This window comes from Emericellopsis cladophorae, assembly GCF_022114955.1.
Source record: "Emericellopsis cladophorae strain MUM 19.33 chromosome Unknown NODE_5_length_938552_cov_118_678949, whole genome shotgun sequence".
Lineage (NCBI taxonomy): Eukaryota > Fungi > Ascomycota > Sordariomycetes > Hypocreales > Bionectriaceae > Emericellopsis > Emericellopsis cladophorae.
In genome coordinates, this window is record NW_026250930.1 from 39,213 (window position 1) to 61,995 (window position 22,783).

The 22,783-nt window shown below is 58.7% G+C and overlaps 10 protein-coding genes across 10 annotated transcripts; 4 read left to right on the forward strand and 6 right to left on the reverse strand.

Moving 5' to 3' along the window:
- Positions 1-14: 14 nt before the first annotated feature.
- Positions 15-1,652, reverse strand: J7T54_004542 (uncharacterized protein; the record flags this gene model as incomplete). The annotated part of the gene is made up of 1 exon (XM_051503206.1): positions 15-1,652. One exon carries the CDS (start codon positions 1,650-1,652, stop codon positions 15-17), a length of 1,638 nt encoding a protein of 545 aa, XP_051364852.1.
- A 355-nt stretch (positions 1,653-2,007) lies between these two features.
- J7T54_004543 (FAD-containing monooxygenase-like protein) lies at positions 2,008-3,495 on the forward strand (the record flags this gene model as incomplete). The annotated part of the gene is made up of 1 exon (XM_051503207.1): positions 2,008-3,495. One exon carries the CDS (start codon positions 2,008-2,010, stop codon positions 3,493-3,495), a length of 1,488 nt encoding a protein of 495 aa, XP_051364853.1.
- A 73-nt stretch (positions 3,496-3,568) lies between these two features.
- Positions 3,569-4,739, reverse strand: J7T54_004544 (uncharacterized protein; the record flags this gene model as incomplete). Its single annotated transcript, XM_051503209.1, has 2 exons — positions 3,569-3,920; positions 3,988-4,739. 2 exons carry the CDS (start codon positions 4,737-4,739, stop codon positions 3,569-3,571), a joined length of 1,104 nt encoding a protein of 367 aa, XP_051364854.1.
- A 392-nt stretch (positions 4,740-5,131) lies between these two features.
- Positions 5,132-9,607, reverse strand: J7T54_004545 (alpha-galactosidase 2; the record flags this gene model as incomplete). Its single annotated transcript, XM_051503210.1, has 4 exons — positions 5,132-7,281; positions 8,063-8,585; positions 8,656-9,337; positions 9,405-9,607. The coding sequence occupies 4 exons, from the start codon at positions 9,605-9,607 to the stop codon at positions 5,132-5,134; spliced, it is 3,558 nt and encodes a 1,185-aa protein (XP_051364855.1).
- An 891-nt stretch (positions 9,608-10,498) lies between these two features.
- Positions 10,499-11,379, forward strand: J7T54_004546 (short-chain dehydrogenase; the record flags this gene model as incomplete). The annotated part of the gene is made up of 2 exons (XM_051503211.1): positions 10,499-11,020; positions 11,071-11,379. The coding sequence occupies 2 exons, from the start codon at positions 10,499-10,501 to the stop codon at positions 11,377-11,379; spliced, it is 831 nt and encodes a 276-aa protein (XP_051364856.1).
- A 792-nt stretch (positions 11,380-12,171) lies between these two features.
- J7T54_004547 (tagatose 1) lies at positions 12,172-13,035 on the forward strand (the record flags this gene model as incomplete). Its single annotated transcript, XM_051503212.1, has 1 exon — positions 12,172-13,035. The coding sequence occupies one exon, from the start codon at positions 12,172-12,174 to the stop codon at positions 13,033-13,035; it is 864 nt and encodes a 287-aa protein (XP_051364857.1).
- An 82-nt stretch (positions 13,036-13,117) lies between these two features.
- Positions 13,118-15,198, reverse strand: J7T54_004548 (uncharacterized protein; the record flags this gene model as incomplete). Its single annotated transcript, XM_051503213.1, has 2 exons — positions 13,118-14,577; positions 15,051-15,198. 2 exons carry the CDS (start codon positions 15,196-15,198, stop codon positions 13,118-13,120), a joined length of 1,608 nt encoding a protein of 535 aa, XP_051364858.1.
- Positions 15,199-15,767: 569 nt separating this feature from the next.
- Positions 15,768-17,888, reverse strand: J7T54_004549 (saponin hydrolase precursor; the record flags this gene model as incomplete). Its single annotated transcript, XM_051503214.1, has 1 exon — positions 15,768-17,888. One exon carries the CDS (start codon positions 17,886-17,888, stop codon positions 15,768-15,770), a length of 2,121 nt encoding a protein of 706 aa, XP_051364859.1.
- Positions 17,889-18,425: 537 nt separating this feature from the next.
- Positions 18,426-20,413, reverse strand: J7T54_004550 (uncharacterized protein; the record flags this gene model as incomplete). Its single annotated transcript, XM_051503215.1, has 4 exons — positions 18,426-18,492; positions 18,649-19,513; positions 19,689-20,294; positions 20,380-20,413. The coding sequence occupies 4 exons, from the start codon at positions 20,411-20,413 to the stop codon at positions 18,426-18,428; spliced, it is 1,572 nt and encodes a 523-aa protein (XP_051364860.1).
- A 600-nt stretch (positions 20,414-21,013) lies between these two features.
- Positions 21,014-22,495, forward strand: J7T54_004551 (uncharacterized protein; the record flags this gene model as incomplete). Its single annotated transcript, XM_051503216.1, has 6 exons — positions 21,014-21,223; positions 21,296-21,423; positions 21,472-21,571; positions 21,623-21,764; positions 21,829-22,037; positions 22,094-22,495. The coding sequence occupies 6 exons, from the start codon at positions 21,014-21,016 to the stop codon at positions 22,493-22,495; spliced, it is 1,191 nt and encodes a 396-aa protein (XP_051364861.1).
- Positions 22,496-22,783: the final 288 nt, after the last annotated feature.

Consider the following 22,783-nt stretch of genomic DNA (forward strand, 5'->3'; position numbering starts at 1 on the left):
TCACAATACAATTACTATGGAAGGACAGGCATCTCAAAGTTCGTCGCTAGATCAAACCATAATCCTCGGAAGCCCCCCTCGCGCGCAGCCCAGACAAGGTCCACAAACCGTACAAAGTCGACCCCGTGACGAGGATGTCGCGAGAAGGACGCCAGCTGCGGCACAATATCTATGCCCAGCCCCTTCACCTCCAGCATGGCGACGAGGAGTGGGAACGCGACGGGTAGGCCCTTCATCTCGGGCGGCGCCCAGGCCAGAAAGCCAGAGATCTCGGCGACGATCATGTGCGCGTCGCCCGCGACCTGCTCGTCCCGGACCCCGAGCGGGTAGCGCAAACGGTGGACGATGAGCAGGGCTGCCCTGCGGTACACCCTTGCCTGGACGAGCATGGCGGCCGTCTCCATGGGCGTGAACGAGGTGTAGAACCAGACGGGCGGTTTCGGCTCCCAAGCCTGTATTTGTGCCTCGACCCCGGAGAATGCATCGTCGACATTGTCCTCGGGGGGACTATAGGCGGCCGTGAAGAGGGCCCCAAAGGCCTTGGAGCGAGCACTGCACTCGCACAGCTTGTGCAGCTTGGGCAGCAGGGTCCAACAGAGGCCCAGTTGCCGGTCGACAATGAAGCGGTCACAGGTGGCCACGTTGACAATGGGCATCTCCCTCCGGAGCAGGGACTCGACCGTGTCAATCCAGACGGGCGTGACGGTGATGGGGTCGAGGCTTTCTTGCCCCAGCAGGTCATCGTAGTATGACTTGACGGCCAGCATCGCACTGCGCAGGATGGGCTGGGCCGAGGTGCATACGGTGGCAATGTGGTACACGAGCAGTATCTGGCCGACCATGAGTATGGCGGCCGCATCCTCGGGCTTGACTGTGTTCGCGTCCTGCAGGACGCGCAGGCAATCGCGCCCGGCCGAGATGTCTATCTCGCCCAGGGGCCGGATGCGATGGTGCTCCAGGTCCCAGAGTGTGAAGACGGTCTGGTAGGCGCTGAGCACAATGGCATCGGCCGAGTGGGCGATGGACTGGATGGCTCGCTGGAAGGCGTGAGCGAAGGAGGACCCGATCATGAAATCGGCGTGGAAGGTGTAGAACATGTCCTTGTCATGCAGGACAGCGTGCACCAGGGCTCGTGGCGTTGTGTCCGGCGGCAGCGTGTGCTGTCTGCCCACCGGCCATGCTGGCGATAGGGGGTCAAGGTATGGCGAAGGTGTTGTGACACTTGTCGCCGGCGGCGAGACGGGCGTGGCTTGTTGTTGTCGTAGCGGTTCCTGTTGCGCATATGAATCATCCAGATTCAAAATATCGACGAGTCCATAGGGCAACGGTTTGGCGGTCGGCCGGCGTCCAATGCGTTTAGGACGCCTGTCAAAGAGGCATGCGACCTTTTGCTGGTCGCACCTCTGGCATGACTTCTTTTCCTTGTCAAAGAGACACTTTTCCTTGCGTTTCGAGCAGCGATCACAGGCGACAGACGGCATCGTCGCGGTGTCTGTCACCCACGTAAAGGCACCGCTGTCTGCATGGGCAGCCGCCGCAGCCTTCATACCCTTTGCAGACGCCGTCGAATGTCGATTGCGGGGCGACTCCAGAGTTAGAGCATGCGTGCCGAGGCTACGCTCAGCGAGAGGTGTGCATGGATCGACTTCCATTCCGAAGCTTGCGAGGGCTGCATGCCGGAGCGCGGGGAACGTCGATCTGGGGTCGGGGACATCTTGCCCCTTTGGGAGCCGCAGTAGGGTCGGATCGTCGGACTACATGGTGCTCCGCATGCATGCAATCTTGAAGATCGATGGACGAGAAGAATGACATAGGTGCTCCGCACGAACAGAGAATGTGGCGTGCACTGTACATGCAATCGTTCCGTCGAGGGGGCGTCGAGTCGAGCCGACCGGCTTCAGCTGGTCGTGTATATGAAGCGTGGTGTGTAGACTTGGAGCCGGCTCCCAGATAGACGGACTCTTGTACTTTTCTTCACTTCACCTTTGTTCATCCACACGGAGCACAATGGCCACCGAAAAGCTTGATGTCATCATCGTCGGCGCAGGCATCTCCGGGATCAACACTGCGTACTACCTGCAGGCGCGCGGGCCAGCCGACACGACCTACGCCATCCTCGAGGGTCGGGGTCGTTTGGGCGGGACCTGGGATCTGTTCCAGTACCCCGGGATTCGATCCGACTCGGACGTCTTCACCTTTGGTTTCTCGTGGAACCCGTGGCAGCGCACGACGCCCATCACGCTGGGGTCGAAAATCTGGGCGTACCTCGACGAGTCGGCGGCCAAGGAGGGGATTGATAAGAACATTCGGTACCACCAAAAGGTGGTTGCAGCAGACTGGAACTCCCAGGCTGAGAGCTGGACGGTACGGGTCCGCAAGGTTGACGAAGGAGAGAAAGAACACGAGCACGAAAAAGAGGAAGAAGTACTGTACGAGGCCAAGTTCCTCGTACTGGGAACAGGGTACTACAACTACGACAAACCCCTAGAGACGATCATCCCGGGGATCGAGGACTTTAAGGGACCTGTCATCCGACCCCAGTACTGGCCCAAGGACCTGGACTATGTCAACAAGAACGTCGTCGTGATCGGCTCGGGGGCCACCGCCATCACCCTCGTGCCCAGTATGGCCGAGGACGCGAGGAAGGTGACCATGCTACAGCGTAGCCCTACGTATCTCGTCAGCATGCCGTCAAAACAGGGCATTGTGATGAGGTGTCTGTGGGCTGTACTGCCCGGCGCCGTCGTCAGTCGAATGCAGCGCCTCCGCTACATGGCCTTTAGCAATGTCTTGTACTTCTTCTGCCAATGGTTTCCCCACGCGGCAAAGAGGCTCATCAAGGCGCAAACCATGGCGCTGCTGCCGGCCAACTACCCCTTTGAGCCGCACTTTACACCTCGATACAACCCCTGGGACCAGCGCATGTGTCTGTGCCCCGATGGCGACTTCTTTGCGGCCCTGCGGTCCACCAAAGCGGACGTCGTGACGGATACCACTGAGCAGGTGACGGACGACGCAATCAAGCTGCACAGCGGGAAGACACTAAAGGCCGATATCATCGTCGCCGCAACGGGTCTGAAGCTACAGTTTGCGGGCGGCATGGCGCTCAGCGTGGATGGGCAGCCGCTCGACCCGTCCAGCAAGTTCACATTCAAGGGGGCCATGTTGCAGGACGCACCCAACCTGGCGTACGTGTTGGGCTACGTGAATGCGTCCTGGACGCTCGGCGCGGAGGCGACGGCCATCTTCCTGGCGCGGCTCTGGCAGGGGATGAGGAACAAAGGGATCCGCGTGGTCACGCCGCGCGCCACGCATCTCGAGACGTCCACGATGGAGACCCAGCCGCTTCTGCCGCTGTCGGCGACGTACGTGGACAAGGGCGCCAAGGACATGCCAAAGGGGGGCACGGGCGTGTGGGCGCCCAGGCGGAATTTCGTCAAGGACTTGTTCCTGGCCAGCACGACGAATCCGCTGCACGGGCTGGAGGCTCGTTGATCTCGAAAGGGTCTTTTGTATCACTATCATCTCTAGTGCCCAATGACTGCAAAAATTGCTGAGAAGGTCAATATCAGGACGTCCCGTAGTGATGTCGCATGATCATGCCGAACAGCACCAGATCATCCATCGCGTCGGCCACCGTCGTCTTGACGCTGTCCCCTCGGACCACCATGCCGTACAACTTCCTCAACTCGATGGTGTAGGGGTCCTCATACGTCTTGCGGATTGTCGTCTCCTTGTACGCGCCATTGGCGTTCTCGCTGACGTGCATCGTGATGGGCAGCCCCTTGACATACGGCGTGTCGTACTGCACCCGGACGGATTTGCTCGCGCTGTAGATCTCAATGTGGGCATCGAATCGCGGGATGTTGTCGATGCCCGACTCGTAGGAGACAGTAAAGGTTGGGTATTTCAGTAGCGCGCTGACTTTTGTTAGTCTGCTGCAGCACGGGTGGGAAGGGGCGGGCGGCCAAGTCAACGTCCACTCACTTCCAAAAGGGCGTCCCGAGCGACGAGCCCACCACCCTGTCCGGCATCCCGATCGCCTCCCTCATGAGCGACAGGTCGTGCGAGCCCAGACCACCCAGCAGCCTCCACATCCGGGTCGTCTCGTCGTTCACAGGTACTCCGCCGCCCACCTCGGCCATGGCGGTCTTCACCTGCTCCTCAGCACGCTGTGTCCTCCCCTGCGTATCCTCAGCAGAGAAGTCGCTGGGTTTGATGGGAAAAGTGCCAGACTGATCCACAAAGAAGGAATTGGAGCCAATAATGTCCCGCACCCGCGCGTAGTCGATCCGGTCCATGCCGCCAATCTCCTCGACCGCGTCCTCAAAGACCATGGCGTAGCGACGCATGTAGCCGACCATGACGCGGCCCTTGCTCTTCTTCTCTGCATCGAGCACCTTTTGGACGTCGCGTCTCGTGAGCGCGACGGGCTTCTCGATGAGGACGTGCTTGTCGTGCGCCAGCGCGAGGACGACATGCTCCGCGTGGTACTCGTCCGAGTTGACGACCATGACCACCTCCACCTCCGGGTCCGCGCAGAGGTCGTCAGCGGAGGCGGTGGTCTTGAGGTCAGGGTTGGGGATCTTGGTCGCGCAGTGGGAGAGCGAGGAGGGCGAGACATCGCAGAGGTGCGTGATGCGGAAGAAGCTGTTCATATGGAGTAGGTTGGGGATGTGGATGACCTGGGCGACCTCGCCGCAGCCAATGAGGCCTACATGGACGATGCGCGTGGCCATGGCGGCGGCGCTCGATGGGCAACTGTCGCTTGACGAGTGTAAGGTAGTCGACGGCGAGATAGTACAGGATTGAGTCCAGCAAAAGGGTCGCGTGCTGATGATGGATCGTGTCCCGTCCCCCCACACACCTTGAGGGGAAGACGGGAAGATGCAGTGCCACGCGCGCTTCTCCACCATACATGTATGTAGGTGATGTGGCATTCATTCATGATATTGATAGATGGACTTTCACATTGCAGGTTATATTCATTCATCAAACTCTACCAAGTCAAGCCGTGGCAGTGGCTGTAGCCCCAGGCCTCTGCGAGGAGACGGTCAACATCCTGCACGCGGTGATCGTAAGGATTCTCATTATTCGTTTCTATTTCGTTTCTATCCATCCACTCTGTTCGTTACACTCTCGTCGCAATGACGACGTGACTGTCATAATCACCCTCGAACCGCAGCTGCACACCAACGTTCATGAGTGTGGCCCCCGACACCGTCTTGTCGCCAACCTTGTACCTGGCGCCCGCGTCAAGCCCCTGCAGCCTGAACCAGGGCTGCGCGTAGTTGACGGTGCAGCGCGTCTGGAAGGCAAACAAAATGACCTGCTTCCCATCCTCGGAGATGAACTGGCCCGCCGGGTTGTTCGAATCCTCGGGCAGCACGAGGCGGTAGAAATCGCCCGAGACGACCGTCTGGTTGACCTTTTCGGCCAACGCCAGGATAGATGGCATCGCCTTTCTCTCGTCGTCCGTGAGACCCTTTGGGTCCAGCTCGAGACCGAACGAGCCCCCCATCATGGCGACGTGGGCGCGGAAGGTGACGGACTGTGTGCGGCCCGTCATGCTGTTGGGGCAGGCGGAGATGTGGGCGCCCATGGCGGACGCGGGGTACACGATGGAGTGGCCAAACTGGATGCCGATCCGCTCGAGGGCGTCGGTGTCGTCGGACGTCCAGAACTGGGGGAAGGACTGGAGGATGCCCGGGTCGAAGCGACCGCCGCCCGAGGCGCAGCCTTCCCACAGCACGTCAGGGAACTGCGCTGTGAGGGTGTCGAAGACGCGGTACATGCCCATCATGTACTCGTGGTCGAGGTTCGGGGAGGGCGCCTCGTGCAGGCCACGGTTGTGGTCCCACTTGACGTATGTGATGGGCGCCGAGTCGAGGAGCTTGGTCATGGCGTCGATGATGAACTCCTGCACCGCGGGCAGGGAGAGGTTGAGGATGAGCTGCTGGCGCTGCTCGGTACGGGGGTATCGGCCCGCGTGGATGGCCCAGTCGGGGTGCGCCTTGTACAGGTCGGACTTTGGGTTGACCATCTCGGGCTCGACCCAGATGCCAAACTGGAGTTTCTGGTCGGTCCCTGCCGCCTTCATCTGGGTGATCTTCTCGACCATGGGCTCGAGGCCGTGGGGGAAGCGGTCCTTGTTGACGTCCCAGTCACCGAGCCCTGCGAGGTCGTCTATGCGGGCATGCTTGCCGTTGCCGAACCACCCGTCGTCCATGACGAAGAGCTTGACGCCCAGGTCAGCGGCGGACTGGGCCATGGTGGTGATCTTCTTCTCGTCAATGTCAAAGTAGGTGCCCTCCCAGCTGTTGAGGAGGACGGGACGCGTCTTCTCCGCAAACTTGCTCTTCATCAGGTGCCTGCGGAAGAGTCGGTGGTACTGCCTCGACATGCCGCCCAGCCCTGTGCTGGAGTAGACGCTGACGACCTCGGGCGAGGTGAAGCTCTCGCCGGCCTTCAGGGGCCAGGAGAACATGGCAGGGTTGAGGCCGATCATGGCGCGCGTCAGGCCCTGGGAGCCCTTTTCGACGTCGGCCGCAAACGAGCCCGTGTAGACGAGCGAGAAGCCCCACGCCTCGCCCTGCGTCTCGGTGGTGGTGGACGAGACGAGCGACAGGAAGGGGTTGTGGAGGTGCGACGAGAAGCCCGTGCTGTTCTGGAAGCCCTGCGTGCCGACGTCGACCTTGCGACGGACGCGCAGGCCCTCACGCGCCCAGTCACCCTTCATCTCGATAATCTCGAGGTCTTCGTACGGAAAGTCGACGCTGAAGCTGGCGAGCTTGTCGAGGACAATCGCGTCATGGCCCGTGTTCTTGACCGTCACGCTGCGCACAATGGCATCGTACTTGGGGAAGATGGAGTAGAGCAGCTCGGCCTCGACAGAGCTCACGTCGTCGACGAGGGTGACTTTGAGGGAGGCGACGTCGCCGTCGCTGCCAAAGGTCGCGGGGAGACCCTGGAGGCTGGGCTTGCCGCTCACCAGCGCGTGAGACTTGTACTTGAACTCGCTGACGGTGCTGCCCTCGCTCTGGCGGATCTGGAAGGCCGGTGTGCGGAAGTCGCCGCGACCGCTGTCGGGAAACTCGCGACGGGAGCGCGAGAGCGCGGGCGCCCATCCCTGGGGCTCCCCAGGGTCGCAAACGAGGCCATCCTCGGGCGCATAGCCTCCAAAGTGGTCCGTGACGAGGTCGCCCGTGTCCGCGTCGACGTGGAAGCGGTAAGACACATTGTGGCCTGTGAAAGCGAAGGATGTGCCGTCGACGGTGATGGCTGTGCTTGTCAGATTTCAAGTTATTTCTCTTTCTGGAGACGCTGGGGAGGAGGATACGCACGCGAAACGCCCACTGTGGAACCCATTTTGACGACGGATGCTATGGCAGCAAGCAAGCAAATGGCAATACAGAAGTCGAATCAGAAATTCTGTATCTCGTCAGGGACGCGCCAGTACTTGTACTCGCTCGACCCAACGCGTCATGAGGACCGCCCTCCTCCAGTTGATTTGATGCATGTGGCGGAGTGTCCTCCTCCACCAACGCCCACCTCCACCTCCTCCCCATCCATTATTCTATCACCAACCCCGCGACGGCGAGGGGCCCTGCGGAAAAGTGGCGGAGTACCCAACTCTAGGCGTCTCATCCCAGGCGATTAGCGCGAGTCAAAAGCGCTTCTTTTCCGATGGAGGGCTTGTCACGTTCTTCTCTGCCACCCACATCACGCAGTCCATGTCCTATGGGCTACCGGTCCGAAAAGGCGGATTACGACGGGAAAGGTAGGTGATACATGAAGTGCCAAGCGTGCGGACAGAGCGGTAAACCCCCAGGATTCACTACGGATGTGATGAGGAGCGCCGTAGCCTACTATGCTTAAAGTGCTCATGGACTGGTGGGGGCGCGTTTGCAACATGGTCCGTTTGCATCCATCTCGCGGTCCTTGATCTATCTTGATCTGACATCCATGGTCCATCCATTTGATATCTCCTACCCTATACGCACCAGCCTCAGCCGACGACCAATACCTCAGACTGCGCGTCACTGGATGCCTGCAGCCTTACCTGTCCGCCTAAAGGTATACCAGAGCGAGAAATACGACACGACACCCGTCAAGCAGAGACCGCTGATGACACCAAACCCCATGAGGTACTTGGGCTCGTCGTCGTTGGGGAACAGGTACGCGCCGTAGATCTGGGCCAGGTTGCCCATGGCGTTGACAAGGGCCAGCGAGATGGCCTTGACCTCGCGCTCCATGTCGCCAAATGAGACGGATGCGTAGGAAAGGGACAGGCCGTTGGACGCCCACAGACCCGACGCCATGATCACCAGCAGCGCGTACCGCGCCTTGAAGTCGTACACGGCACAGATGACAATGGAGCACAGCATGGCCACAATCATCCAGCACGTCAGCATGAGACCGCGATACTTGGTGTTCCTGTCGGCCAGGACACCCGTGATGGCCGTGAAGACAAAGGCGACGCCAAAGATGGGGATCGTCATGTACTGCGCAGCGGTCGCCTCGTAGCCCAGACCACGGACCAGAGTCGGATAAAAGTAGGAGAGTGTCGACGATCCGACGACAGCCTGTTGATCACTCCCGGTTAGCGTCCCCTTCTTTTGGCCGTCATGCAATGGGGTGGAGGGCTGTCCTTACCATGTAGCCGACGACGAACAGCCACGTGCGCCAGCTGGTCAAGCTGATTCTGAGCGCTTGCCAGTGACCCAGTCGACTCTCGCCATCACCGTCCACGCGCGCGTTATCGTACTGCAGACGCTTGATGGCAAGCTGCCTGTCCTCGTCGCTAAACTTCCAGCGCGCCGTCGTCGCGGGAAAGTCGGGCAGGATAAAGGCCGCGATCAACGCGACGCCCATGGTCGCCGCCCCCTCGACGACAAACAGCCACCGCCAGCCCGCCTTGCCGTGCGCGCCGTCCAGACCGCTGGTGATGGACCCGGCCAGCAGACCGCCAAAGGCGCCCGACAGGATGGCGGCCGAGATGTAGACGGCGAAGCGCTTGCTCTGCTCCTCGCGCTTGTACCACGAGGACAGCAGCAGGAGGATGCCCGGCGCGAACCCGGACTCGAGGATGCCCATGAGGATGCGCATGCCGATCAGCACCTCGTAGCTGGGCGTAAAGGCCATGCCGACGGTGACGCCGCCCCATAGAAACATGATGGTGGCGAGGTAGTAGGATGGTTGCACGCGTACGAGGACCATGTTCGAGGGCACCTCGAAGACGACGTAGCCGACGAAGAAGACGACCAGGACGACGGAGTAGCGGTTCGAGTCGAGGTCAAGATCCTCCTCCATGCCGGCGATGCGGGCATTCCCGATGCTGTTTCCACTGTCAGTGTGCGTGTGTTCACTTGTTTGCCTCGTCGAGTGGCCGAGGGAGAACGTACTTGGTTCGATCCATGTACGAAAGCAGATACATGATCCACATCATGGGCAGGAGGAACATGTCGATCTTGCGCACGAGCTTCTTCTCCGCCTCCGTGTCGGGCACGTACTCGTCCATCTCGGACGAAGCCGCGTGTTCCTTCATGACAACGGTGTCGTGCTCGTGGTAGTCTTGCTTCTCCACGGTGGCAGCGTCAAGGGCCATTTTGTCTGGAGTGGGCTTCTTGGGAAAGAGGCAATAGTCGGGAGGATGGTGAGATGTGCGACGTCTCTCTGGAACGAGGGAGCACAAGGCGCGGCGCATGGTGCTTAAGTAGCCGAGTCTCAAGCTGTCAAGGCCCAACTAAGTGTGCTCGTCAAAGATTGGGGTGTTGTTTGTGTCCGCCCCCGAAACGAGAGCCTGCCCAGCATGTGTCTAGCACAATTGGAGAACCTGGGCGCCGTGACAGCCATATGGCGAAGCTGGAGGGAGGTGATGAAAGTGAGGTCGGCAATTCGTCCCTGCTTCCCTCCAGCCGCGAGGGTGCTTTTGGCAGCTTTCTCACCCGCACTATGCCCTCTCTACGGGGAACAATCCCCGCGGGGTACGGTGATCCAAGCATGAGTCAAGTTCATCAATGTCCTAGCGTCGAGGGTCTCGGGACTAGGACTCGGGAGGCACGAGTGCAGGGCGTGGGCGTCAGGACTAGACCACATTCATGTTAGTGAGGAAACGCGTTGTGGCCTCGAAGCGCGATATCCCTGTCCGAGTCCCGACACTGGTGCATCTGCTGGGCTTCTCCACGTTGCGGAAGATTGCCGACATCTCGAGGTGCCGCGAGTCGAGGCCCATGACAATTTGCCGCGCCTCGCATGCACATACATCCTTGCGTCTCGCGGCTTCAGGACCACCACGCTGCCTGGATCGTGTCGGCAAAGTTCAATAGCCTAGATACACCTGAACGTGAGATTGGTGGGACTTGCATTTCAGTGTTGAAATGGCCATCTTACTTAAATGATGCGCCTCCAGTGTCGCAGGTGTCCTCTCAACAACCACCATCCTCCGTGCTCTCTGCCTCACACCTTAAACCCACATCCTCTTCTTCCCAGTTCCAACATGAGTCCCGCCGCAGATGAAACCGCCTCGCTGCCTCTCAGCACTCTCCCACAGCCCGGCCACGACTGGTCCATCAGTCTCAAGGACAAGGTCATCGCCATCACCGGCGCTAACCAGGGCATCGGGCTGGGCATCGCCGAGGTCTGCCTGGCCAACGGCGCCGCCTGCATCTACTCGCTCGACGTCTCCGAGCCCGGGGAGCCATTCCAGGGTCTACTGAAGCAGCACCCTGGCAAGCTTGACTTCCAGCACTGCGACGTGACCGACGAGAACAGCGTCGCGGCGGCGCTCGACGCCATTGTCGAGGCCAAGGGTCGCTTCGATGGCATGGTCGCCAATGCCGGCGCCACCAAGCACCAGCCTGCGCTCGAGTTCTCCATGGAGCAGGTGGAGAGGCTGTTCAAGCTGAACGTCTTTGGCGCATGGAACTGCGCAACGGCCGCGGCCAGGACGTTCATCAAGCTCGGGTGCAAGGGGAGCATCGTCTTCACGGCCTCCATGACCTCCTACAGACCGAACAGGGTATGTCTGTCGTCTTTCCTCTCTCTACAGCGCTGACAAGGAGGCAACAGGCCGCTCCTTCCGCGCCCTATGGCGCCACAAAGGGCGCTGTGCGCAACATGACGCACACGCTGGCCATGGAGTGGGCGCAGTACGGCATCCGTGTCAACTCCATCTCGCCCGGCTTCGTCAAGACGGCGCTGACATACTATGTCGAGCGGTCGCCGGACTGGGACACCAAGATGAAGTACTACGGCGGCATGCCTCGCCTCGCGTTGCCGCAGGAGTTGGGCGGCGCATATGTTTACCTTTTGAGTGAGACGGCGACTTATACGACAGGTATTGACATTCCCATTGCTGGTATTGTCGGTGCGTGGTAGACTAGGAAGAGAGGGCATAGAACGGCGTTTCTGGTGACATGGTCAATTTAAGAATTTGAGAGAATATAAACTCGATCTCGACGAGAAGCAATATGTGCTTGGGGTAGGCGAAATTACTTGTTGCGTATGTACGCCAGTTAGCCACATTCAGGGCATATATGGAATTCCCTTTTGGCCTGTTTGATATTACTACTGGCTGATGGGTGAGACTGGACTCTGGAGTCTGGCCTCTATCCTGACCGCTGCCGCGGAGGAACCAACATGAAATTGGCGAGTCATGTGATGCTGGTGAGGGTTCATGTTGCTTGCATGCGCAAGCGACGGCATCCGTCTTGATCGCGTTTCTCTCGAGCTGAAAGATTGAGGCTGCCAAATTGTGGGAAACTCGACGGGAGTCAGACACCACGTGGTCAGCCCTCGTCGTTGTTCAACCCTAGCTACTCCGTACTGAGCACAAATCAGAAAGTCAAGATACCACCCACTGACTCGGTCCAAGTTGACGACGCGGCAATTGGCAAGACTTCATGCATTTCCCCCATGTGGAGAAGATCCGGGGAGGGGGGCTCAAGCTCCAACCACCGGCAGGCGGGAACCTGCCCTCGAGACGAGGCACACTGCCATGTTGGTGAAGTGTCACTCAAGAGTCAATCGACTGTCATGTCAATACCAGATCTTGGATGGTGAAAAAAGACTCATATCGCATCTCGTAGGACCTCTCCGACAACCCATTGACCAGATCGGTGGCTGCCAAATCCAGTCCTCTGCTCTCAACTCCGTATCCAAACCGCCATCATGACTTGGGACCCCAGTAGCAACAAGACCTGTCAGATCCTCAAGGCTGCCGAAGAAGGCGGCTATGGCGTCGTCGCGCCCATTGCATACAACATTGAAAACATCCTCTCCTTCATCCAGGCCGCCGAGGCCAAGCGTTCGCCCCTCATCATCCAGCTCTTCCCCTGGGCCATCACCTTCTCCAACGGCCTGCTGGTCCACGCCGCCGCCCACGCTGCTAGGCACGCCAACGTGCCCGTCTCCGTGCACCTGGACCATGCACAGGACGAGGCGATGATCCGCCACGCTGCAGACCACCTGCCCCTTGACTCGATCATGGTCGACATGAGCCACTACGAGATGGACGAGAACCTGGCCAGGACGAGAGTGCTGGTCCAGTACTGCCACGATCGGGGCATCGCGACAGAGGCAGAGCCAGGGCGCATCGAGGGTGGGGAGGATGGCATCGCCGATACGGCCGACCTCGAGGGCGCGTTGACGACGGCCGAGCAGGTGGAAGATTTTATCGCGACGGGCATCGACTTTTTGGCGCCGGCGTTTGGAAACGTGCATGGCGAGTATGGCAAAAGGGGCCCCGTGCTGGACTGGGACCGCATCGACATGATCAGGAGGGCGGCCAATGGGCGCGTGCGCATCGCTCTGCACGGCACCAATGACTTTCCCGAGGACGTCATGAAGCGCTGCATCGCGTCTGGTGTCGCCAAGGTCAACGTCAACAAGTTGGTGCTGGATGACTATCTGGTGCATGTCAAGGAGAAGGCGGCCAAGTTGAGCTTGACACAATTCATGGAGGGAGGGGTGACAGAGGGACGGCGGCTGACAGAGTGGCAGATGGACGTGTGTGGGTCGACAGGGAGGGCGTAGTGATGACATGTAGATTGATCAGCATCAGCTGGCAGGGGGAGATGAAGAAATCTCGACAGCAGTAGACCAACAGTCGAACGAACTACTCGTGCTCGTGCTCGTGCTCCTTGTCCACACGGGCCCATTCGCGGCGCAGATCATCCCGCCACGTCGCCATGGGCGTCCAGCCTACTTTCTGCTCGGCCGCCTCCATGAGACCCAGAATCTTGTCTCGCTTGCGACTATCCTGCACGCACAGCCCGGCACCATACAGGCACTGCGCAGAGAAGATCTGGCAGCCCTCGTCCCCCAGCTCCATGGCGATCCCGCAGATGGTGTCCACGCAGCCAGAGAGCGTCCTCTGCATCTTGAGATAGCCGTCAAAGCCAGCGGGATGGGGACTGTGCAGCGTCACGAGGATCAGCGCGAAGCTGTACGCTTGCAGAGCCACGCCAAACTGAGGCGGATGCACCCACATGGGCGTGAAAACGTCGTCCGACACTGCTTGGGAGGGCAGCGGCTTGTAGCCGGCCCCCAGAAAGGTCTTCCAGCGCGCCATGTCGGCCAACAGCCCTTCCTTGGTCGGTCGTCTCTTCATGGCCGCGGAGAGGTCATTGGTCGAGGCCGACCCGTCGACGCCCCTCGCGTCGGCGCAGTAGTTCACCGCCTGCGAGAGCAAGTATATCGCACGGTTGGCCATGGCATGTTGGTCCAGCTCTGCGTAGTCCTGCACCGGCACCCAGAAGCTGAGGCAATGCCGCCTCTCGCGAAAGGCGGCCCAGAGATCCTGCCGCAGCCACGCCCACCAGACGGACTGGCGCAGACCCCCCGAGGCCCCGTGGACGTCCTGCGAGCGCTGGATCCAGAAGACGCCCTTGAGATGGCGCTGCCAGATTCCCTGCCCGTCGGACTCATCCAGCATCTCGTACGCGGATATGGTGATGGCCGTGGCGAGCAGCTCCTCCGAGTTGGTGTATGACTTGTAGGCGAGGGCCTCGGACAGGTAGTGTAGCGTCTCGTAGTAGTAGCCTATCCACTCATTCTCGCCGCCCGCGCTCGCCGCCTCTGTGGCGCTCTCATGCGCATCGAAGCCAGGGCAGACGTCCCGCGAGCGGGCGCGATGCTTGGCCGACAGAGCTAACATGGCCTTCATGAGACCCGTGTTCCGCAGCGCCAGACGTATGGCGTAGGTAGAGAAGAGCCTTTGCGGGTCAAAGAGATCCAACCAGAGCGACGAGCGCTCTGCAAAATGGCGAAGGAGGACGGCTTCGTGGCCTGTCAGCGTGGCGTCTACGTCGCTCTGCCACGCTGCCCTCTCGAACTGGGGGGCTGCGCTGATGCCGTTGGCCAGCGCCTGTGCGTCGAAGCTGGGCTTGTGCTGCACTGAGGGATCGTCGCGCTCCGGGCTGGGGGCGAGGGAGAAGCCGCTGTCAGCCTGGGCCGCGTCTGTGGCCAGGAGACCCAGCCACCGTGTCGATGCGAGGTCAGTTGTCCAGGGTTCCGAGGTGATGGTGTCTGCTGGTGAGCAGGAGAATTGCGGTGCCTCCTCTCCGAGGGGTAAACCTATCCTAGAGAAAGTGTTTTGAGGCGAGAGGACGGAGGGAACTGGTGGGAGAGATCCAGGGACCTCGGAACGTGGCGGCGGGTTGGCTGGGGGCGGTATTGAAGGCGGAAAAGACTGCGATGCCTCATGATCTTCATTCGCTCTGGATGTTGGCGTTCTATTTCCTTCTTCGTGAATCTCATCGTCTGTCGCGGGAGACTTGGACGTCGTGGCAGCGAGTCGTCCTTGACGCGCACCACCATCCGTATGGTCGCTTGGTGTGGTTGGGAAGACGCACTGCCGCGACGAGACGCTGCAAGGGCCGCAGGTAGGCAGAGTCTCATCGCATTTCTTGTGTCGCTTTCTACACGTCAGGCTGCATGGGCATCATCAGCAATCTTTCCAAAGGCCGCCCAAGCACATGGTCTGGGGAACGTCCACGAGGCGCGGGCCACGCTTGAGGGATGCGAGGGAACAGGAAAGCGTCAATTACCATCCAGTTTTTGTGCGGAGACCCCGACCGCGGGGTTTTCTCGTGCGTTTCCGACGCTCCGCGGAGTCTGTAGAAGTATGCTGCCGCACTGGAATTTGGCCGCGTCGCTGTTCCATAGGGACGAGGTGAGACTGTTGAGCACATACATGTATGTGTGTGGACAGGAGACGCGCGACGCCGTGAGCCGTCGCCCCGGCCCCGGAGGCAGTGGTGCTTCCTGGTGGATCGCTCGGTAATAAGTAGTAGGGTGTACTGCAACTGGCTCCCCAGAATGATCAGCGTAGCATTGCTCCAGAGTCCAGACTGCTTGTCCGATTGGGGGACTGGAAATGTGCACATGTGGGGATTGGAGACGTCCTGTGACTCTTGTTGCCGTCTGTGTTGAAGATTGAAGGAGCAGCATGATCTCTTCTCCTACGTACTTATTTCAGGCTGTGCCAATCCGCAAGCCTTGACTTGACCATCTCGAGATTTTGCCACTGGCATCCACGCGACAGGGACATGGAGATGGACACACAAATGATCGCGGGTCGGAACCTCCCTCGGCTAAAGGAACGCGCCCTCTCCCAACGTCCTCGGAGCGTCTCCTGGCCCCCAACGAGAGAACACGTCGCGCGTGTCATCTCACTCGAGCGAATGTCTTTCGCATACCTAGTGCCAGCCCTTCCGTGTCGCCTCACCAAATCCGCTACCTGCTATCCTCCCACAGACTGGAGACTAAGCACCATTCAGGGGCCGCTGATACACGACCCCATCAATCGTGGTCGTCAGGTTCCCTGTGGCGTTGAAGATGTTAACCATGGCATCCAACTCCAGGAAGAACCCGCCTGGACTCGTCTTTTTCGTGGCGTTGACAGCGCCTGTCTGGCTCAGATCAGAATACCACTCGACCCGGTTGTTCCAGAAGTTGGGCGGCGTAACAGTGACTGTCACATCCTCCGTGCCATCCAGAACGTGCTCGCCGTCGTCCGAGTAACCGTCATAGTGGACTACCACCCTCTGTAGGCCGTTGACGGTCTGGTTGCCGGCAATGATGCGCACGTGTGCCACACCGAATGCCTGACCGTGGAGAGTGTAGCTCCCCGGCTCCACCGTGTAGAGAGGTGGCGCCTCGAAGTCGTCTGGGCAGTACGGAGTGGCCCAGGGGATAGACTCGGGCACCTCAAACACGGGAGGGACAGCCTTTGGCTCGTGATCCAGGCGCGTGGCGAGCATGAGACGGTACTCGCGGCCACCGTCGGCAGTAGACTCAGGGCAGGGCAGGGGGTTCACGCCACCGCAAGAGGGGGAGACCACAAGACCCTGCCAGAACACGATCTTGGTACCGTCGGGGGAGAAGCCTGGGTCTGCCCTGCCGTTCCAGTTGGGGTCGTTGACGGCGCCGTCCGTGTCATCGCCCTCAGCGTTGACCTGCTGGCCATAGTAGTCGCCCCGATCGCCATGCCGGTCTACAAGGACGGGCTGGAAGAATCGGCGTCGCCCATTGTTGCGGGTGGAGGAAGCCACAGTCACGGTGACTAGATCGATCAGGGGCGGCACGTGTCGCATGCCCGACATGAACATTTGACGCTCGGAGACCCTGGTGTCCATGGCCACAAACCACTCATCATCCCACGAGAAGGCAATGGGGTCTGCGTAGTCTGGGTGGGCCGTGAGACGGCGAACCTTGCCTGTGATGAGATGGATGGCAAACAGGTCAATGTTGTTGGACTCGACTGGGGGCCCAACGTAGGTGATCTCATCACCCGTGCCGCTGAAGCCACGAAGCTCACCCAACATGATGGCATCGTCGTGCAGACGCAGCTCAGAGCCGACCGCCTCGATCGGGGGGTTTGTATTCGGGTCCACGAGCAACTGCACGTTGGCTAGGTCATACCTGGGGACGCCATCCTCGGGATCTGGGTTCAGTGCCAGCTGTCCAAGGTAGCAGAACTGACCGCCCCTTTCGGTGAAAGAGCTCCACGCGAGATGCTCGTTGTCGGGATGGATTCGGAGCTCCCGGGGCCCCGACCCGGTCCCGTCAGGCTTGCTGTTCCAGTGGATGGGGTAGATGTGCGTCTTCTCTGCTGCGCAGGCCTCGCTTTGCAGAGGCTCACCGTCACAGTCGACAATGTTCCGGCCCCACAGGACCTTGTCGCCGCTCCGGAATGCCTGGGGATAGTTGCGCAGGGGGTCCAGAGATACAGCGTTTTCGGGGGCCACAGCGCAGCTCAGGCACTTCCATGGGTCTCCGTTGGGAAAGGTAGTGCCGTCTGCCTTGACGAGGATGAGCTGCTTGCCTGTGTAGATGCTCGCCGGATCAGGGGCAGCCGGGGCGCCGACCATGACGACGCTGACGACAACGTGGTGGCCATCCGGGGTGAAGCCACCGGCCTGGAACCCGTCCAGAGCTACTTGAATGCATCCGGTGCCGTGAGGGTTGATGTCTGGGGTACAGGCGCCCTCTCCAGAGGTGGGCGCCACAGGGGGGAGAGGCAGCTCGACGACATTGAACGACTCGGGTGCTGGGGGCGGTGGCAAGTCGGCGATGCCTCGTGTGGCGCCGAGAATAGATATGACGGCTGCGAGAGGGGCGGCGAAACGCATCTTGATGACTGAAAAAAGGTACGCCCAATAGTGCGCGGCAGGCGCACCAGGACGACTGTGTCGCTGGCGGTTGTCGATGGGTTGATGCTCTGTGGGGACGAACGAGTAGAAGGACCGGGACGAGTCCTCTGCATTCATACCGTTTTCTGGGTCACCCTTGCGCATTTGATGTAGGCTTTGCTGCTCGCCGCCATGGTTGATATAAGAGTCGACCGACTCGATGAGGTCGCGCAGATGCTGCTTGGTATACATGTGGTTCGCCTTGATCCACGCCGAATGGAAACGGTGATGAAGGGTTCATGTTTGTCTCTGTACTTCCGTCGTGCCGTGTTCATGTTCGTGTCACCAGGACATCCGTCAAACGTTTCCAAGTTCTGTCTCTGTGGCGTGGTCCGAGTACGTACGTGTATCCGTACGAGCACTCGGATTCTCTATGCGTCCGAGACCCTCGGATACATGCACGTTTCAGGTTAGATCGCGATCCAACGTTGCGCGGCTGTTGGAGAGCGAGGCGGCCGCGCCCTCCACTTGCCCTCGGGGACGTGTTGCATTGGAAAAAGTACAAGATTGCATTATCCATCGATTTGCCATCGGAGCGAACAAAAAAGTCTGGGGCATAGTACCAGACTAGTCCCTCAACGTCATCGACACCTTCCACCATCCAGCTCGCCAACGCCAACGCCAACGCCAACGACCGGGACGGGGGGAGCACGACGACGAAGCAGTAAGTTTCATGAAGTAATCCACACGCTGCTATATATGCGAACAACACTGTGACATGGGGCGCGACTAAATGGCGACAGACTTGTCACTGCCATATTTGCGCTTCCAATTTTCGTTGATGGCCCTGTAGTCCCTGGATATATACGGATGCCAAATATCTCTCCATAAGCTACCTCTGCGGGGAGGATCCAGGCCAATGTCACGCAGCAGTAGATCAAGGTACGGCACCGCGTCAAAAATGAAGCAAGGGCTTTTGTGCCACTCAGTGGGGTATCGCCAATTCCCAAACCTGTTATGCAGCACCGTCTCATATCGTAAAGCTGCCAGGGCATCCTGGTCCCCGACGGCGGCAGCTGGATCGTTTGCGAGGCGCCCAGAGAAGTAGGCACTGATCCACAGACCTTGGAGGTGAGACGTGATCACGTTACTGAAGTTGCTGACCATGCCCGCGAAGGCGACATCGCGAGTTCGCAAGAACCGCTCAGCGGGAGGCACGATGAAATGATACAGCATGAACGGAGTGAGGGGAGTGTACGGCGTGACCTTGTCGCTGCTGCGAATACCCTTTTGTTCCGTCATCGGGATGTAGTGCTTATTCCACACTGGCTGATTCTTCAGGCGCGGGAAGCGGGCGAGGATTTCCTTGTCGGCTCGTTCCATCAAGGCTGTCTGGTTGGCGAGGTCTTCCCCCGGAGCATCCTGCACTGGTGCGTGAGGGAGGCCAAGTTCCCTCTCGATACCCTCCGGGAGGAACTTCATGGGCGGGACATGCTTCCACCCCGTGTGCGCCAAGAACGCATCGGACTCAAATTCCGTACCGTCAGCCAAGTGGACTTTCCCAGGACTGAGGTGGTCGATCTCGCCAATGTGAACATCGACCAAGTCACTCTTGATAAGCTCCCAGATGTCCGTTTCCCAGTTGACGATACTGAAGCTGGTTGCCGTGAACATGGCCTCCGTCCAAGGCTTCAGCTTTGCCGTCTTGGGATGCGCGTCGTACTTGTTGAGTGCCAGGACATCCCCACCGAGAACGCGCCAGAAGCCATCGACCAACGCCCTCCCAAAGGCAGTGCCGTGTAAGAATCTGCGGATGTGGCCGAACCCATCGACATCGCCCCAGATGCAGGGGCTGAACCACGAGAGGAAGCGAACATCTATTCAATCAGCGGCAGCTGGGCGTCATCGTGAAGGGCACATACTCGCGAGAGCCTCAATCCATTTTTTGAATGGCGTAACGAATGGAGGCGACATCCAACAGGGACCATGACCAGATGCTTTGCATTGCAGTGAGATCCAAGACCTTCATGAATAAGGAGGTAGGCAACTTACACCTGATGACCCAATTCACCTTGGTTCCCGCCGACGCGTATGCGTATACCGCATCCCAGGCAAACTTGGAGCCGCCATACACCGTCACCGACTTGCCCTCCTGAATAGTATCCTTGTTCTGCAAAAAGTCTCGGCCGTGGAATATCCGACCACCAAAGGTTTCCTGGCCATCAAAGTGAGGCAAAAAGGCCTCCGAGGTCAGACCAGAGGCGACAATCAACCGGCGAGCAAAGACTGTGGTCTCCTGCTGGTCATTGGACACAGTCAGCACCCAACCACCCTCAGCGGTTTCCTGGTGTTCAGCGGCTGTGACCTTGGAGTTGGCGCGGATGAGGGTATCTATGCCAAATCTTGCTGCGTAGGCCTTTAGGTACGCGTTGAGGACACCTCCGGGGATGTGTTCTCGAGGGGCGACACCAAACGTAGCCGTATCCATGGGAAAGTCGGGAAACTCAAAGGTTCCGAGCAGATTGTTGCTTTTCAGACCGGGATAGATCCTGTGATCAGCCCACGTGCCACCGAGCGTGGGTGCCGCGTCAAAGACCACAAGCGAGCTGTCGGGGAACATGCAGTGATACTGTTTCGCCGCGCCTAGACCGTACCATCCTGTCCAAAATGTCTCAGGTCAGTTATTGCTTATGAGAGTGGGAGAATCTAACGTGAAAACCAGAGTCCACGCAGCAGAACGCACCGGCGCCGACAACAACGCAGTCGAACTTTTCCATGATGCACCCTTGACTGCCTCAATGTCACATGCATACATACATGTATGACACAAAGCGCCGGCAAAGGAAAGGGTGATTGCCAGAGCAGAAGAAACTTCTGTTTCTTTTTTGAGCGCAACGAGGGGTTGAGAAACTTGAGAGATGAGACAGGAGAAAGCCAGCTTCGGCAGAGACATAGCCGTTCCTTTTCTTGCTGGCCATGGCTTTTGGCCTCTCGGGGACCAGGATCGAAACCCGGGTGTGATTCCGGGTGTGATTCCGTGCGACTTAACAGGGCACCCCTGAAAGCTAATGTGCAATGGTTGGACGAGACTTCATCCGTAGACGGGAACCCTGGCTCATGCATTCGATGGAACCAACATTGCATCTGAGATATGAGCAGTCATACTCTGTAAATATGGATGTAATGTTCCTGGTCGGAGGGAATCGGCGGCCACTTGCCCAACCGCTGTACGGAGTATGGATACCTCATGTCCTGAGGGAGTTCATAAAGAAGAAGCAAAGAAAAGATAAGAGTAGGCACCGACCGAGGAATTGAAAGAATACCCGACACCTGTTCTTTCGACATGATGTCTCACCACTCGACAAACCATTCCCTTCATGTTTGTTGACATGGCTGCAGGACATCTTTCCGAGGCTGAAGCTGCTGCTGCTGCCGCTGCCGCCGCCGCCGCCGCTGCGGAAGCAGCTAGGCAATTCGCCATCGAAGCCTGGACTCTGCTCGGTGTTGCAATCGTCTTCACCCTGCTGAGGACATATTCGCGATTCAGAGCCGTTGGCATCAAGAGATTCAAGGCCGACGACTACCTTGTATGGGTTGCAATTGTCAGCTTGTATTCTCCATAACCTTGGGGTGATCAGACGGCTAATGCGCCACGCCAGCTTTTCTATGTCGCTGAGACTGCTCTTGCGTACTCGGTCGGCAACGCTGCGAGAGGGTTGGCCAACAATGGAATGACTGATGAAGAGAGACTTGCCTTGGCTCCCGATGAACCCGAGTACCAGCTGAGGTGAGGCATTTCGAAGCGGTCGTCTTAAACCCGGAATTGACTTTGTAGGGTTCTCGGCTCCAAGATCCAGGTTGCTGGATGGTCGGTTTATGCACCTTTGATGTGGTCGCTGAAGGCATCCTGGCTGGTATTCTACCTTCGGCTGACGGTGCGTATAGGTCAAGGTAACATTGGGCATCAAAGCTGATTGAGTATCTAGGCCGGCCTTTCCCGCAGTTACTTGATTCGCATCTACATCGGCTTCGGCTTCATCGGCTGCACCTGCATCGTCGTCCTCTTGAATCTGTTCCTCTCCTGCCGACCCTTGCACAGGTTCTGGCAGATCTATCCCAACCCAGGAAGTGAGTTGTTGCCTTTAGTTTCCCTACATATACACAGTCTCCACTAACCGAGTGCTCTGTCTAGACGCCTGTCAGCCTGCTTTGTCCAACCCGATTATTTGGACATATCTGTCGATGAACGTTTCCACCGACGTGTACCTCCTTTCGATACCGCTACCTATGCTCTGGGGATCGACGCTGAAACTCTGGAAGAAAGTCGGCTTGATGGCTCTCTTTGGGGGCGGCATTGCCGTCATCGCCTGCGCCATCCTTCGCTGCGTATTGATTGTCACCGTCAGTGCTCCGGCCTCCGTGTTCCTGTCGAGGACCCTTCTCTAACAAGGAAGCAGGATCCTATCAACGGGGCGCAGCTTGCTGGCTCCTGGGCCATTCGAGAGAGTTTCATTGCTGTCATCGCCACCAACATGCCCATGGTCTTTCCCCTGATCAAAATGTGGTTTACGCCCGTCTTCGACACTCTGTTCTCGACCCAACGATATTCTCGGAAGCTCGAGGACGAGACGCCCCCTGGATTACGCACGTTCGGCGGCGGCGGCAGCAGCGGGCCCAGCTGGCGCGGCCGTGGCCCTCCCACGGCGAATCCTATCACTAACATAGAACAGAATGAGAGCGAGGAGAGAATGGTAGATGGCACGATGATGCATGATATGAGTAGCTCACGAGGCGATGGTTCTGATAAGTCTACAAAATGTCGTGACGTGCAAAAGGAGGTTGAAGTAACGGCTGAATAGAAAGATTCACATACAATAATAGTACATCACCCTCCAGAGAGATTTGTATATAACTACGGTTAGAAGCTGGAAACAAGATACCAAGTGAGAGTTGGAAACTGAACCACACGGTCGATGGGTAAATGCCAGGGTTCGACCTCAAACTCGAAAAGATCGTTCGCCTTATTGGTAAACGCTCAGAATACAGGATGAACATTCAAAGCGGAGCAGTAACCTATTTAGGATTCTTGAATGATGCAATGGTAGGATTAGCCGGCCATAGAAACATCCTCGAATCTATCCCAACGC